The sequence below is a fragment of the Artemia sp. Qi Xiang Cuo genome, chromosome 13 (genome assembly GCF_049724085.1).
Source record: "Artemia sp. Qi Xiang Cuo chromosome 13, ASM4972408v1, whole genome shotgun sequence".
NCBI classification, from domain to species: domain Eukaryota; kingdom Metazoa; phylum Arthropoda; class Branchiopoda; order Anostraca; family Artemiidae; genus Artemia; species Artemia sp. Qi Xiang Cuo.
In genome coordinates, this window is record NC_142806.1 from 39,791,103 (window position 1) to 39,809,323 (window position 18,221).

The window sequence follows — 18,221 nt, forward strand, 5'->3', positions numbered from 1 at the left end:
ATCATGGAATAAACTCAGTGACGTAATAACTGTCACGTTAATAGTAAAGCCTCTAAGCCCGTTTGAGACGCTTGGTTGGTTGCACCCTGCAGCACAGAAGGTATGCAAAGGTCACAAAAAACTATAGCTGGACAATTTGCAGACAATCAATGTGAATCATAGGCCTTTGACCATATCATAAGGGGATAAAACGCAACTGATGACGTGTCTTCTTACCGGATCTGAAATTACATGTCTAAACAGACGAAGATACAAGTTGCCCACATAAGAAATTAAGAGATCATTGAACCAGTGTAACGATTCGAAGACCTTTTGTGATTAAATCTGTTATTGACTATCTATCCCTGAATATTTCCCAAAAAAGATCAAGTATTGAGAAAAAAGCGGTCAAGGTAATGTAGACAAAATACCCTTTTACTTCATTAAATAAAAGAGTATTTTTTTTAAATGAGAGTAAAGAGTGACATTAAATCAAACAGAAGTTCTCTTATCCATGAGGGAGGATATCAACCCCTCCCTTTCCACCCTCCTAAGCTTTAAACGAAATTATGTTTAGTACTTTCTTGAAACCATTTTGCCTGTGGAAATACGAAAAGCATTATGTGACATACAAGTCAAAAACGAATTATATATCGATCCTACTAAAATTAAGCACGCCCTATCGATTCGTTTATTCACAATGCACATATCCCTTTTCATTATCGAGATGTTCTCAATTTTTAATCCACTCAAAACAATTTATAATCAAATTTCGGCCAGTTTTGCAAACCAAAAAGCGTTAAGTGCATGACACTCCAGAGCCATGAAGATTGTTACAAAAGGCCAACCATGAGATGGCCAGAAAGGCACGGCCGGAGCTCGAGAGAGATATGGAGGGGATACAAAAAAAAAATGGTACTGGTTAAGAAAGTGGTAAGCGCGCGATAACTGGAGTTTGGTTAATGCTAATGAAATAACAAAAAATAGGATGAAAATATAATAGTTAAAGAACAAATTTGGGTTATATATTTGAAAATTAGGGGGGGGGGTAAATAAGAGCATATATTAAATACATAACTTAATCTAACTCGATCTAGGTACCTTTAAGTTCCCCTAAACCCAAAAAACTAAAGTTTAAATATACTATAGACCCCTTTGTTCAATCACTATACATTGCAGACCACTCGGCTATTATCCTATCTGATCTTCAATACAATTGTCGCGCGCTTATCGCTTTCTTAACCAGTACCAAAAAACTTGAAAGAACTCATCAAAAGTTTGCTTATATGCATTTTTGTTATTTCTTTACGAGTTGGACAAACAGGGAGGGGGGTGAATTTTCTGCTGGATGGATTTTCTACGGGGAGAATTTTCGGTGTGGAGGGAAGTTTCCGGGGACTTAATTTTTTAGGGGGAAATTTTACACTGGGGGAATTTGCCAGAATTCCTATACGAGATTATGTTTATTGTTCTTACTTTCCCTTTGCCGACTCAATTGTAGGTGTGGAGATGTTAATGGTAATTGTAAGTAATGTTTGAATTTTAACAAAGCTTAGCATTCGAATTAAACGGCCTTTGTGTTTCAAGTTTCATTCTTCAATAATTGGGACAAAAAGTCAAACTTTAGCGTAAAGAGCGAGGTATTGAGGATAGGGCAACACATCTCATATATGTAATAAATTCTGTTCGTTTTAACTTTTAATGTTGCTTTCTACTTTCAGTTGAAAAAAACTTATTTTTTATGTAATCATCTATTAGGTTCCACGTGTTTATTAGTTATATTAGTTAAAAAATATGTTTTCAACAAAATAAGTTTAAAAAAAGTAAAGAACTCCATTAAACCAAAATGAATAAAAATAGACACAAATCAGTATCAATAAATAAATGAAACCTAAAACAAACAGAAATTTAAATAAATAAAAGAGTCAAACTCAAAACGAGCAGAAATTAATAACTAGGGTTCTAAGCCCCAAGCTTTCTAAAAGCCAGAATATAATTTGTACCTTACTGAAAAAAATTTAATGAACTTACTGAAGAAAATCTGCAGAGTCAGTTTATTATATATATACTGATATTTATTCCTTAAAATGTTAATTGATTTTTGATTTCTCAAAGTTAGAAAAGCGAAAACATTTAAAAGAATTTTTTCAGTAAAGTAAAAATTATATTCTGGCTTTTTGAAAGCTACTCATATTAATTTCTGTTCGTTTTGATTTTGACTGTTATTTATTTTAATTACTGTTTGTTTTCGGTTTCATTGATATTGATTTTGATATTGATTGCTCTTATTGATCTTATTGATATTGATTTGTGGTAGTTTTATTCTTGGTAGATTATTAGATTCTATTTTTATTCATTTTGGTTTAATGGAAATCTATGCTTTTTTTTAAAAACTTATTTTGTTGAATTTTTTTTTTTAATTAATCTCTGTTCGTTTTATATTGACATAGTTATTTTTAGGGAGAAAGACTGAGCATCTTAAAGTTAAACACCCATCCCTTCCATAAAACCTTAAATACCCCCTGGACATAGTTTACAACCCTTGCCCCTAATCTCTGGGGAATATTTCAACCCCAAAATCCCTGTTATATGACATTTAGACCATTTTCAATAGAATAGCTATCTCAAAATTTCTATTAGATGCATTCCGGGACAATACGAGGTTTCTACGGGGGGGGGGGTAGTTGCCCTCTGATCACTCTGACTCTTAAAAAGAACACTATAGCGTCTGATTACCATTCCAATGAGCTCCCTTCGAAGTTTTTGTAACCAGGTTTTCTAAAAAATCCTCGTACATCACCAGGGCATAACTTACAAATCTTACCATGAGGGCAGGGGAGTTTGTTATCCTCAAAGACATAATTGTCAGACCGTTCTGATATGCTGAACAAAATGGCCATATCAAAATGTTGATCGGAAGTGTTTGGGGAAATGATGGGCGTGGGGGTATTCTCCCTTTGAATATTTTCGACTATTAAAAAGGGCAATAGCCCTTTCAATTTCGAATCGAATGAGCCCCTTTTGAAATTTTTACGACGCTTTCTATAAAAACATTTTATGCACCCAGGGAATAAATCACAACCTTAGTCCTGTGGGCGGGGGGGGGGGTCGTCATCCTCAAAGACATAATTTCCAGAACTTTTAACTACGTTCACCAAAATCGCTATCTCAAAATTTTGATTGGATGTGTTTTGGGAAATGGTGGGCGTGAGAGGGGGATTAGTTACCCTCCAATCACTTTCGACTGTTAAAAAGGGCACTGGCCTCTCAATTTCCAATTGAATGAGCGCTTTTTGAAGTTTCTACAACATCGCTTTCTATAAAAACCTTATATTCCCCCGGGGCATAACTTACAACCCTTGCCCTGAGGGCTGTGGCGAGGGTAGTCATCTTCAAAGACATAATTGTCGGGACTTTCAACTACGTTGAAAAAATGGCTATCTCAAAATTTTGATGGTATATGTTTGGGGAAATAGTGAGCATGACAGGGGTTTTGTTGCCCTCCAATCATTTTCAATTAATAAAAAGGGCACTGGCCATTTCAATTTACACTCGATTGAGCCGTTTTTGAAGTTTCTACAACAATATTTTTTATAAAAACCTTATTTGCCCCCAGGGCATAACTTACAACCCTTGCCCTGAGGGCTGTGGGGGGGGTTGTTATCCTCAAAGACCTAATTTCCAAAACTTTCAACCACGTTGAACAAAATAGCTATCTCAAAATTTTGATTGAATGTGTTTGGGGAAATGGTGGGCGTGAGAGGGGGTTAGTTGCTCTCCCATTCGCTTTCGACTATTAAAAAGGGCACTAGCACTTTCAATTTCCAATCAAATGAGCCCTTTTTGAAGTTTCTACGACAAAACATTCTATAAAATCCATATATGCACCCAGGACAGACCTTACAACCATTTCCCTGAGGGCTCTGAGGGGGTTATCATCCTCAAAGACCTAATTTCCAGAACTTTCAACTGCATTGAACAAAATCGATATCTCAAAGTTTTTATTGGATGTGTTTGAGGAAATAGTGGGCGTGAGAGGGGGGTTATTTGCCCTTCAATCACTTTCGACTATTAAAAAGGGCACTAGCCCTTTTAATTTCCAATCGAATGAGCCCTTTTTGAAGTTTCTACAACATCGCTTTCTATAAAAACCTGATATGCCCCCAGGGCATAACTGACAACCCTTGTTCTAAGGGCTGTGGTGGGGGGGGGGTTGTCATCCTCAAAAACATAACTTCTATCCGGAAATCAATTACGCTTTGTATAAAAAACCCCAGGACATAACTTACAACCCTTAACCTGAGGGCTGTGGGGGGGGGTCTCATCCTCAAAGACCTAATTTTCAGAACTTTCAACTACGTTGAACAAAATGGCTATCTCAAAATTTTGATTGGATGTGTTTGGGGAAAAGGTGGTCGTGAGAGGGGGGTTAGATGCCCTCCAATCACTTTTGACTATTAAAAAGGGCGCTAGCCCTTTGAATTTCCAATCGAATGAGCCCTTTCTGAAGTTTCTACGACAAAGCTTTTTATAAAAACCTTATATGCCCCCAGTACATAACTTACAACCCTTGCCCTGAGGACTGTGGGGGGAGTGCACTCCTCAAAAACATAATTTTTATCAGGAAATCAACTACGTTGAACAAAATGGCTATCTCAAAATTTTGATTGGATGTGTTTGGGGAAATGGTGGGTGTGGAAGGGGTGTTAGTTGCCTTCCAATCACTTTCAACTATTAAAAGGGCACTAGCCATTCCAATTTCTAATCGAATGAGCCCTTTTTGAAGTTTATACGACTACTCCTTCGATACGAAGTGCCCTGGTCTAAAGGAAAAAAAAATAATATATTGTGCCAACATCATTCTGTACTTAGGCAGCGCTATTGCGCTGCCTGTGATAGTCATTATATCATAGTATCAAATGGTTCGTGGTAACTAATTGTAAGTAATACGCGACTCGGCTCAATAGTAACCGAAACTCTAAAAAACGAAATTTCAATATCAATAGGTACATCAAAAGAATCAGCTTATTATGCTAATTCTAAATATTAAAATGCATCAACTTTAATGTTATCTGTCAAAAGCTACGAGCCTGAGAAAATTTGCCTGGTTTGGAAATTTAGGGCCAAACCCCCCCCCCCCAAAAAAAAAAATTAAAGGAATCTTAATGAAAATCACACCGTCAGATTCAGAGCATCAGAGGACCCTCCTGTAGAAGTTTCAAGTTCCCATCTGCAAAAATGTGAAATTTTGCTATTTTTGCAAGAAGACATATCACGGATGCGTGTTGATTTATTTTTTTTTTTTCCAGGGGTGATTTTGTCATAACAATGGTCCTAGAAGATCGGGAGAGGGTGCATTCGAACTGAAAAGTTCTAGTGCCCTTTTTAAGTGACCGTAAAGATTGGAGGGAAACTGGGCCCCCTCCCACGCCCATTTTCCCCAAAAATTATCTGATCCATATCTTAAGCTAACCATTTTAGTCAGTATATTTGAAAGATCAAAAAAGTATGTCTTTAGGGGGTAAAATGACCCCACAGAGTCCGTGGGGAGAGACCTGTAAGTTATGAAATTCTCCCATTGTTTACGTATAGAATTTGTTATTGGGATGTATCCATAGAGATTTTTTTTTGGGGGGGGGGAGAAGGTTGTGCTTGACGTGGATTTCTATAGGGAGAATCTTCCCTGGGGAGGGAAATTTCTGGGGTGGGAGTAAATATTCCAGGGGAAATGTTACACTGGGGGGATTTGACAGAATTACAATAGGATTTGACAGAATTACTAAACGAAATTCTCTTTAATTGTCTTACTTTCTCTTTGCCAAATTTTTCATGTGGAGATGTTCTGGGGGAATTATTCAGGATTTTTTCCAAATGCATTGATTTCAGGGAAACAATATCCACGAAAAGGGGCATTTCTGGAGTGATCGAGAAACCGATTAGAGATTGAAATCTTATTCAAATGAAAGAATGCTAAGGATGATTTTTCAGGCTGAATCGTCTGAAAGAAATTTTACAGGGAGGGGGATTCTTGGCGAGGATGGAACTGCCTTAAGGGAATTTGACGTGGGGGTGCAATTTACATTAGATGGAATTTCTACGGAGGAGTTTTCTGTGAGAAGGAGGAGAACATTTTATAGAGGGTGACCCAGATTTTCCAGCATTATTTGAAAAACGAACAGAAACTATTCTATATATGAAGCGTTGCCTCATCCTCAATACCTTGCTCTTTACGCTAAATTTGGCTGCTTGTCCAAATTTTTAAGAGCGTCTAGTGAAACACAGGGGCCGTTTAATTAGAATAGGAAGCTTTTTTAAAGTGTTAACAGCTTCAGCGTAAAGAGCAAGGTATTGAGGAGGGGACAACCCTTCATATACGGAATAAATCTGCCAAAATGAATAGGCAAATTTTGTTTTTATTTATTATGTACGGTGATCCAAATTCGAACCTCCATTAGTTGAAAAACGTTCAGAAATTAAATTAAAAAAAAACAAGTTTTTTTTAACTGAAAGCAAGGAGCGACATTAAAACTTAAAACGAACTGAAATTATTCCGTATAGGAAAGGGACTGTCCCCTCCTCAGCGCCTCCCTCTTTACGCTAACGTTTTTATTGTTTTAAACAGTAGAGCTGAGACAATGAGTGAAACTTTAGCGTAAACAGCGAGGAGAGGAGGGGAAAGTCCCTTTAATATACGGAATAATTGTGGCTAAGCCAAACCAGCGGATACCACCGGAAGCACCAAGTGCAGCTACAAGTGCTGTTCCTCCACAACAATCTGTTCAAAGCTTTCTCTTTACCTTCTCCTATGAATTACCAATTTCTTATAAATCTTATCTTGTGACCTCTTCCCAAGTCTTTAGGGGAAGACCTTCTTTTCGTTTGGCCCCTTCTAGATGGCCAAAAAGTATAATCTTTGGTGATCTATCGGTTCTAGGTGTTTACCTCATCGGAGAATACCCCTTGTAAAAAATACCCCCAGAAAATGCCCCCCGGGAAATACCCCCGGTATTTCCTGAAATCGCTGAAAGATAATTATTCCCAAAAATTTACCCCACTGTAAATTCAATCAGACAATCTCCCCCCCCCCCTGCAGAAAAATCCCATTAGAAAAATGATCGCATGTTATTCAAATAACAAATACTATATGTAAGCAATGGACAGATTACAAAACTGAAAAAGACACTTCAACTTCTATAATGGATTTCGCTGATTGTTTTGTAGTTTTGGAGGGAGGGAAATACCTCAAAGGGTAGATTTTAGCGCCAAAACATCACAGCTCTCACTGAGCCATCAGATAAACACAGAATTAGTTCTAAGAGAGAGACGAAGGGAGGGTGGAGGTGCCAATCGATGCATGATCCCCTGAACCGTAACCAGGATTTTTGTTGGGGGAGGATGGGATTCGAGGGGGGGGGGGGGGTACAAAAGAAACCTTTTAAAACGCATCGAAAATGTCAAATTGATATCTACTCCCTTATGATTTCTGGGAATATTTATCGTTTACGTTGTTATTGTGAACGTAAAGAATAACACTAAACCCAAAAACAAGCAGAATTTATTCCGTACAGGAAGGGTACTACCCCACCCTCATCCAAGTCTCCTCCTCGTGACCACAGAAACCTCGAAGGGTGCTCATTAGATCGAAAATTGAGAGTTCAAGTCCTTCTTTTATAAGTTGAAAGTGATTGGAGACCCAGCCGCGGGAGGGGGAGTATATTCCAGGGGGTATTTTGCAAGGGAGGACTGTCACTGGGAGGTATTTTCTTCGGGAGGGGTGGGGGGTGTATTTTCCACGGGGGTATTTTTTTTGTTGGGGGGGGGTATTTTCCACTGTGGGGTATTTTCCGGAGGGGGGGGGTGAATGCCGGCCACTAATCTACCATTCTTCAATCATAATGCGTTGCCAAAACCTCCGAATCAGCCTTTTATTATATCCCTAGAAAGTGGGACTTAAGCACATATTTCGTAGAAATTAACGTTTGATATACAGTCAATCAAACAAGCGCTTAAACACGTCCTTATTCAATTCCTCTGGGAAAACATGTAAGATATCTTCTCAACTTTCCGAAACGGCCAGGCCTCGTTTCCGAGCCAACTTGATTAAATAAAAAAAAAACAGTTTTTTCAAACTGAAAGTAAGGAGCAATATTAAAACTTAAAACGAACAGAAATTATTATGTATACGACGGGGATTTCCCTTTCCCCAACACCTCCCTCTTCACGCTAAATTTTTTCGACATCTTAAAAAGGTACTTATTGTTCTAATTAAATGACCCTTGTGTTTCAGGAATCGTTTTTAAAAGAATTGAGGAGGGGGCGACCTCCTCGTATTCGTAATAATTTCTGTTCGCTTTAAGTTTTAATATTACTCCTTACTTTCAGTTGAAAAAACTCTTTTATTTAATTTCTGATCGTTTTCTAAATAACGCCAGGAAATATGGCTCCACCTCCACGAAAAATCCCTCCTCCCACGAAAATATCTTCTAGACAAATCAATCCTTGTGAAAATTTACCCCGGACAATTACCTAACACCTCCACGCGTAAAATTGAGTCAGTAAAGAGAAACCAAGACATTTAAAGAAATTTTGTATAGGAATTCTTGTAACTTCCCCCAGTATGCAATTTCCGCTGAAAAGCTCACCCCCTGGAAAATTCCCTCTCCATAGAGAATTCTCCCCGTGCAAAGTCCCCCCCCCAGCAAAATTTTTTACTCGGTTTTCAAGGCCGTATCCAGGAAATTATTTCGGGGGGGGGGGAGGGGGTTCTCCTCGGGTCGGACATAATCCATGTCTAGCAGTAAAAGAAGACAATAGATACGAACATGTAATGCTACTATTATTATTATTATTTTATTACCCATTATTAAAAATACAAAATGTTGTAAATGAAGTACAAGAAAAGAAAAAAAAGTAACATCAAATAACAACAAAATATCCGAAGAAAACTAAACTACAGAAAAACAAGATTCATTCCTGCGACAAACAAAAAAGACAAATTTAAGTTATTGCGACATATCAAACAGTTCGTGGTAACGAACTGTAAGTAAGGAGCGACCCGGCTCAATGGTAACCGAAACTCTAAAAAACGGAATTTTGATACCAATAGATACAGCAAAAGAATCAGATTTTAATTCTGATTTCAAATATATAAGTTTCATCAAGTTTAATCTTACCCATCAAAAGTTACGCGCCTGAGAAAATTTGGCTGATTTTCGAAAAAAGGGGGAAAGACCCCCTTCTTTATAGAACCTTAATGAAATTCACACCATCATATTTAGCGTATCAGAGAACCCTACTGTAGAGGTTTCAAGCTCCTATCTACGAAAATGTGGAATTTTGCATTTTTTGCTAGAAGAAAGATCACGGATTCGTGTCTATTTGTTTTTTTGTTGTTTTTTTTCTTTTCCCCAGGGGTGATCGTATTGACCCAGTGGTCCCATAATATCGTAAAAGGGCTCATTGGAACGGAAATTAAAAGTTCTAGTGCCCTTTTTAAGTGACAAAAAAAAATGGAGGGTACCTAGGCCCCCTCCCACGCTTATTTTTTTCTCAATGTCACCCAATTAAAATTTTGAGATTGCCATTTTTTTCAGCATAGTCGAAAATTTAATAAATATGTCTTTTACGATGACTTAATCCCCCACAGTTCCCAGGGGAAGGGCTGCAAGTTATGAACTTGGCCCATTGCTTACATATTGTATTGGTTATTAGGAAGTATACAGACATTTTCAGGAACAATTTTTTTCTGGCAGGGAGGGGGGGCTGTAGAAGGGGGTTACTCGGAAGAATCTTTCCGTGGAGGATGTATCTTTGGGGTCAGGGACATTTCTATGAAGGGGGCGCCGGATTTCCAAGTGTTATTTAAAAAACGATCAGAAATTAAATTAAAAAAAAACAAGTTTTTTCAACTGAAAGTAAGAAGCAACATTAGAACTTAAAATGAAGAGAAATTATTAAGTATATGAGGGGGTTCTCCCACAAGTCAATACCTCGCTCTTTACGCTACATTTTTTCTTTTTAGTGCTTTCAAAAGAGCTATCTGTTCTAATTAAACGGCCTTTGTGATTCAGGAGTTTGTGAATTAAAATTTTTCTTAACTTTTAACGTAAAGAGCGTGGTATTGAATAAGGGTATAACCCCATCATATACGTAATAACATATACTTAATAAAAAAAAAAAATAAAAAAAAAAAACAAGCGATACGGCTCAATAGTAATCGAAACTTTTAAAAACGGAACTTTGATGTCAATAAATATATCAAAAGAATGAGCTTATAATGCTGATTCTAAATATATAAATTTTATTAAGTTTAGTATTACTCATCAAAGGCTACGAGCCTGAGAAAATTTACCGGATTTTTGAAAGAGGGGGGAAATATCCACTACAAGTGAAAGAATTTTAATGAAAATCACACCGTCAGATTCAGCGTATCAGAAAACCCTATTACATAGGTTTCAAGCTCATAGCTGCAAAAATCTGCAACTTTGTATTTTTTACCAGAAGAAAAATATACGAATATAGAAGATCGTTACGTAAGTTAATTTGTAAATTACATCAGAACCAAATTTAGAGACAGCCATTTAGCATAAGAAAAGTAAAATCTTTATGCAAATTTTGTTTACTTATTCAATGACTGTGATCCAAAATAAAAGCTGCATTAACTAAAAAACGATCGTAAATTAAATAAAAAAAACAAGTTTTTTAAACTGAAAGTAAGGAGCGACATTAAAACTTAAGACAAACAGAAATTATTCCATATATGAAAGGGCTGTCTCCTCCTCAACGCCTCGCTCTTTACGCTAAAGTTTGACTCTGTCTCACAACTTTATTTTTTAAAACAATAAAAAACTTTAGCGTAAAGAGCGAGGCGTTGAGGAGGGGACAGCCCCTTTCATATACGGAATAATTTCTGTTCGTTTTAAGTTTTAATGTCGCTCCTTACATTCAGTTTAAAAAACTTGTTTTCTTTATTTAATAATGAAGAGAGGCTTGGTTCAAACGCCTTTGCAAATCGAACACGGCGATTCAGTACAGCTATAAGCGGGTCGGCTATACCATACTTCAGAGATATATTCGAATTCCTCATCCAAACTGGAAGACGAAGCAGATACTTGCCGTATCTGTAGAAAATAGACCAAATATTGCGGCGATCAGACGAGGTAAATATTTTCCAAAACGGAGATAGGGCTAGCACATGTGGCAAAAGAAAAGCATTATACACCCTTGCAAGTAGAAAACGGTTAAAGTGGCACTTCATTGAAACAAGAATTCCATATGCTCTGCGTGTCTGTACAGCGAACAACGAAACAAGGCAATCGCGGGTTTCTTTAAGATCGCTACAAATTGGAAGGACGAGGTACATAATCTTAGACGAAGACTTAATCGTATAAATTCCGAAAATAACATCAACTGGTACACTATCTTTAACGCGGCTATTAAACACGAGAACTTGACTCTTCTGGGGATTGAAAGAAAGACCTATGTTAGCATACTCCTTACTCCAAAACACGGAAAGTCTCTTCGATGCCTATAAGTGTTCTCCTCGCGTTCAAAATGTCGTCGGCATAATCGATCAGTGAAACATTGAGGCCTCTAAAGATACATGTAGACTGAACCGGTTCTTTCGGTGAAATACTACTAATATTGAATAGCGGTGGCGAAGTAAGTGCCCCTTGGCGTATTCCCTTCTCTACGGGTATAAGACTAGAAGATAGGGTTAAAGCATTAACACATGGTACATTTAGACGCGCTTTTAAATTACTATACATATTCCTCAGTGCGCGCATAATAGACTTATCCACGACACGTTTCCGGGCCGACAACAATATCTGAGGGTACACACCGGAGTCAAACGCGCCGTTGACATCGTGACCGGCAAAATACAAAGTGTCATTGGAATCATCGGCATCAATCAACAAATTAGCAATCATATAATGCGCGTGTTCTTTACTCACTTTCTTCTTGAAACCAAATTGGTTATCCGGGGTGTTATATATAGCACTAAGCCTATTTACAACAAGCAATTCAAATAATTTGCACAGTATAGGCGCGACAGTTATTGGGTGCTAAGAAGAATACTTCAATACTGTATATTGAAGTTAAGAAACGTAATAGTTACAATATGAATTCACAGAACAAAATCAATTTGACGTGTTTTTTGAGTTGCGAACATGTCAATAACTGTATCAGTGACAATATCAACATTCCTGTGCACTGACAGCAACGCTAGACCTGTCAAGTGTTCTTCATTGGTTGCATTTCGTAGCCATGTCTTAGGCCGTCACAAGGTATAGAAAGTCCTTTCCATTGTAGCAGTTGAAACAGGCCAAGTAGCTACAATTGTAAGAAGGCAGCTGATGTTTGGAAAGAAATCAGCATTGCACGTATCAAGTGCAGCCAAAGCCGAGATTGGTCTTTTTTTGTTGTTAACGTTCTGTCACTTTGTTTTCCACAATTTCAGTTCGTGGCTTAGGGCATCTGGCTCTGGTAAAAGGTCGAAGTAAATATCAGTATTCTCACAGATTTCTGCATCAGACAAGTTTCTTTTGTCTAAGCTCGCAGTTACGAAGCCGCTTAAAGTTGTCAAAATTGTACGATGCACCGTAAATCTCTCCTTGAGCTCTGATATGAAGTAGTCCATGAATGGAATGTATATGGAAGCTCTGTACGCTTCTTCCAGCGAACCGATGCCATAGTGGTCGTTTCGACGACGATCCACTCTTGAAAACGTCAACTCTATCTTCCGATCTCTGGCAAAATCTTCAATTTTTGAATACAACGAGTCGAACGAAGAATTTGTGTCTTCGCATAGCCCCACAACTGTCTGCACCACACTTTCAACCTGGTCACATGCAAGCACCAAGTCACAGTCAACAGCTTAAAGAACTTTACACAGCGGCAACGTAAGACCAAAGAGTTCTTTTGCTACGAATAAACTGGTCAGAAACTGTCCTTGCTCCATTGAGCTTGCTAACTGATGGGCCTTTGCGGAAGTCTCAGCATTCGCGTTCCCTTCTCGAAGGTCTTCTAGTACTTGTAAAATTGGCTTATAGAGCTCAATTTACTGTGATAAGCGAAAACTTCAATCGCGTCTTTCCACGCTGTAAATGGTCTTAGGACCAGTGCTCTAGGCCTTTGATGATTTCCTTTACCTGAGGATTCAGCTGAAAAGATTACACTGTATTTGCAGAAAGAACCCTTAAATTTATCCAAATACTCAAGCGACGGAAAACGAGCCAACCAGCTTCTTTGACACCTTAATTTAAGTTTTCCTCAGGCTGGAAACGAATGGCTCTTCTCTGGTCGCCACGGAGATTCAAGTAACTTCAACTTTGCAGTAACGTCTAAATCACATACCCTGCTGACAATTTGTCCTGTGTAGTTTTATGGGATCTGAAGATGGTTGCTGCCTTACGAAGTCTCCTACGTTGACGAGTCGTCATCCCCGGGGAAAATTTTCGAGGTTAGAACTGGTATAAGGCGTTTCCGAAGCTACACCTAAGAGTCCTAAGACAACGATCCCCGGTTCACTAACAGTTTTTCAAGATAAAACTCTCAGGCGCAAGATAAAAGACCAGGGATACTGGTCTTTTACCCTAACGTGAAATTCGCCTTCTGGCTCTTGTTGCCGGGTATCCACGCTTTCTATTGCGGGCCTTTTCCCTTGAAAGTATCAAAATAAATCGTTATCCGCTTGTCGCTTCCTCATTGTTTCAGTTTTAGATACAAACTGACCTGGGATTGGATTGCACCAGCTAAAAGAAGTCTGAGCTGAAGAAGAAGACATGCTGCCTAATCCTAATAATTGGCTCTATTGTTCACCCAACGGCAACTAGTAGAAGCTAAGCCGGTAATTATAGTGACCTTGTGATTTGGCAAGCTTAAAATATGCGAGTTTTATAAAGAGATCTAAGTGTTGAAAAAAGCAATTTTCCCGGACATTTGAGGGGGGGGGGTTCAAACCCCCTAATCCCCCCCCCTGGATACGGCCTTGTCCCCTTCCCACCCAAAAAATGTATGCATACTTCCCAAAATACTAATACTATACAAATACTATACTTAAAAATGGGCAAATTTTATAACTTATAGACCTTTCTCCAGGGACTTTGGGGGGCTATATTATCTCCAAAGACATAGTTGTTAGGCCTTTCAACTATGTTGAACAAAATAGCAGTCATAGAATTTTGATGGGACGATTTTGGTAAAAAAGTGGCGTGGGAGGGGGCCTAGTTGCCCTCCAATTTTTTGGTCACTTAAAAATGGCAGTTGAACTTTTAATTTCCGTTACAATGAGACCCATCCCGAAGTTCTAGGCCCACTGGGTCGATACGATCACCCCTGAAAAAAAACACGTATCTATGATCTTTCTTTTTTGGCAAGAAGTACAAAATTCCGCATTTTTGCAGATATGAGCTTGAAACCTCTATAGTAGGGTTCCCTGATACGATCTGATGGTATGATTTCATTAAGATTCTATGAATTTTAGGGGGTCTTTACCCCTTTTTTCTAAAATCAGGCAAATCTTCTCAGGCCCGTAACCTTTGATGGGTATAACTAATAACTTAATAAAACTTATATATTTAAAATCAGCATAAAAATCCAATTCTTTTGATACATCTATTGGTATCAAAATTCTGTTTTTAGAGTTTTGGTTACCACTGAGCCGGGCCGCTCCTTACTTACAGTTCGGTACCACGAACTGTTTGATCAATGTGACCTCCATTACTGTAGCTTCAAATTTCATGGTCGTCAGAGCTGCCACAGCTGCTACCTAGCGAAGAGCAGGCCAAGGCCCATAGTAATCGTGTATTCAAAAATGCGTTTCGAAAAAAACTTTCTAGCAATAAAAAATTACAGCTTAAAGCTGATTCAGGAATGGTAACTAATATTTCCGGTAATCTTAATAGTAACTTTTTTTTGTGGCGTAAATAAATTTATATCAGTTAAACGCTACCGACTGTTATACAACCGTCTTAGTAACTCCATCATTAAGCATCATATGGCACAGAAATGAAACGTTTCGGGTCCACCTCGGAGAGGAAAGACTTGGAAGAATAAACACGATACCATCCTAATTACCAGGGTGGAAAACACGATGGCTGGCGGTTAAACCCCCCCCCCCATCCTCTTGGCTGGTCGGTCTCGAAACGCTTTCGACTTATAAAAAAAGGACTTGAGCTCTCAATTTCTGATCTAATGAGCACCCTCCGAAGTTTCTTCAATTATGAGGTGGAGGTGTGGATAAGGAAAGGGCAGTCCCCCTCCTATACGGAATAAATTCTGCTCATTTTGGGGTTTAATGTAACTCTTTACTTCCATAATAACAGCGTAGACCAACAATATTCCCAGAAACCATAAGGTTTCTGGAGGAGATATCAATTTCATATTTTGAATGAGTTTTTTTAATTTTTTTTTGTACCCCCATCAGAACACCTCTCCCCCAAACAAAAATCCTGGCTACGACCCTAGGGATCATAAATCAATTTCTACCCCCCCCCCCCCTTCCCCCTCCGCTCGTCTCTCCCTTAGAACTAATGCTGTATTTATCTGATGGCTCAATGAGAACTGGGATATTTTCAGTGGCGAATCCAGGGGGTGCCCTCCCCCTCTAGCGTAGTCTAAATTATTGTAATTTACTTCATTAACGCAAGTTTGCATTAACTAAACTTGCTCGTAACGTAAGTTTATCGGATCAACCTATTTCCCCCCCCCCCCCACCTAAAAAAAACTGGATCCGCCCCTGGATGTTTTGTCATTAAAATGCACCCTAGTAGAAATGGGGGTACCAGCCCCACGAGAACACATGTGCTGCCATCTACAATTTAGTTTAATGCTGACGGGACATAATTTATTCAAGGATTATCGATCGAGTCTAATGGTGGTCAAGGTCAATCGATCTGTTGTTGTTGTTGTTTGGCCACGTGTAATGACATGAGGAGTGATTTACATAATCGATGGGGGAATTATTGATTCACGAGCGTGGGGAATTATGAAACAATATGGTTATAGAGTCCCTAGGGGGAAAGATTAAGTAATCGCTCAATGACCTCTTTTTCTAAGGTCGATTTATTTGATGTTTCTATGTGTAAAAACTCGGGGGACGAAGGTTCTACAAGCGCATTGAATTCTAACGGGGACAGTGTTATTAATCTGGGACTCATGGGGGAAGTGAATTTCAGTGGATTTACATAATCGCTAGGGGAAATTATTGATTCACGAAGGGGGGATTAAGAAACAAACATGGCTTCATTGTTGTTTGGTTAGCTTAACCTGAGAAATTGATTTACATAATCGCTATGGAAATTATTGATTCACGAGGGGGGAATTAAGAAACAAACAAGGCTTCATTAATCTTTAGGCCTGAGGGATTTACATAATCGGCGGGGAAATTGTTGATTCACGAAGAGGGAATTAAGAAACATTAAGGCTTCTTTAATCTTAGGTCTGAGGGATAAATGTTCTTTAGGACTGAGAGAAAAATTAATATTCTATTTTTAAATAGGGCTTCATTGATCTTTAGTGTCAGGAATCATAAATGACATCACTTGTTATCTTGGAATTATGCGGGAGTCTAAAGAGATAGAAATTCTATTTTTAAATACGGCTTCACGGAGCTTTAAGTCGGAGAGGTAAATTGATATTCTAACGAAACCATAATAGTTTAGCTAGGAACATTTATGAGATGAAGAGATTAACGAAGGAAAGGGTTTCCTAGAAATTTGAAATGTGAAAGCACAGAGATGCCAAACAAAAGGAACACGCTGAAATTACGTTTGGGGATTATTTGGGCGAAACGGTTTTAGATAGGTTATGGAATTATTTCGGCGAAACCGTTAGAGACGTTTTAAAAGATGATTTTAGAAAGGGTTTTAGAAGAGGTTTTGAGTGTGGTCGTTATAGTAAACAAGTTCTATTTTAACACTGTCGTGAGGTCCTCTACCCAACCCCAAAGGGCCCCGATCGCTCTACCCCGATCCAAAGGGTTCCAATCCCCATACCCCCATCCAGAAGGAACCCCCCGGTCCCCCAAGGTTCCCCGGGCTCCCCCCCGGCCCCCCAGACCCTCAAAGGCCCACCCCGGGCCCCCCAAAGGCACATCGAGCTCCCGAAAGACCACCGGGGTCCCAAAGGCCATCACCCGGTCTCCAAATGTCCCCCAGGCTCTCAACCGGCCCCCAGGACCCCCAAAGGCCCTCCACCGGCACCCAAAGGTCCCCCAGGCTCCCAAAGGGCCCCCCACCCTCCCTCTCCCTCTCCTCCCCACTCCTCACCGTCACCTCCCCCTCCCCCAACCCCCTCCCCCCAACCCCTCCCCCTCCCCCTCCCCTCCCCTCTTCCCCTCTCTCCTCTCCTCCCCTCCCCTCTCCTCCTCCCCCTCCCCCTCCCCATCCTCCCCTCCCCATTTTTTTTAATATTTTTTGTGCATTGAGACACAGAAGGGACACCCTCCCCCGAGGGTCCCCCAAACACCCTCCCCGGGCCCCCCCCAAAGTGGCCCCGCGCCATTTTTTTTAATAATTTTTTATTGCTTTATTATATATTCTGAACAAGTTACCTTCATAATGTAATTCCTAAAACCAATTTACAACCACAAAGAGTCCCCACCCCAAATTGTAAATACTTTCTTGAATTTTTTAACATGGCATTTTTTCACTTTTTACGTTCCGACATTTCTCAAAGAGTCAAATTTAAAGTTCTATTCCAAATATTTTCCCGGAACAAGAAAAGTCCCAAGACATAAAAAATTTAAAGTTCACTTCTAAATTTTTCCGTAGAAGATAGGAAAAGTTATACTATGATTGTGATTATTTTCTATGAAGATAAAAAATTTCACTTTAATTCTAAATTTTCTTAAATTCAGTTCTGACCATTCTCAAAGAGATGAAAAAATTTAAAGTTCTGTTCCAAATATTTCCCCAGAAGAAAAAAAGTTCAACTTCAATTCTGAATTTTCTCAATGAAAATGAAACAAGTTATTGATCGATTCTATTTTCTCAAAATAATAGAAAATTTACCACTTCAATTCAGATTTTTCTCAAAGAGATGAAAAAATTTTAAATATTGTTCCAAATTTTTCTTAGAAGATAGAAAAGATCAAGTTCTAATCTGAATTTTACCAAAGAACACAATTCAATTCTAATTTCTCCAGAGAAAATAAAAAGCTTCCACTTCAGTTTTAAGCTTACCAAGACATAAAAAATTTAAAGTTCAGTGCTAAATTTTTCCTTAGAAGATAGGAATAG

The 18,221-nt window shown here is 38.8% G+C and overlaps 1 protein-coding gene across 1 annotated transcript in view; it reads right to left on the reverse strand.

Moving 5' to 3' along the window:
• Positions 1-12,415: 12,415 nt before the first annotated feature.
• Positions 12,416-18,221, reverse strand: part of LOC148945270 (uncharacterized) — a 50,380-nt gene continuing 44,574 nt past the window's right edge. Inside the window, exon 6 of the mRNA XM_089098995.1 lies at positions 12,416-12,855. Coding sequence (XP_088955121.1) covers positions 12,416-12,855 — 440 coding nt within the window. The remainder of the gene's footprint in view (positions 12,856-18,221) is intronic.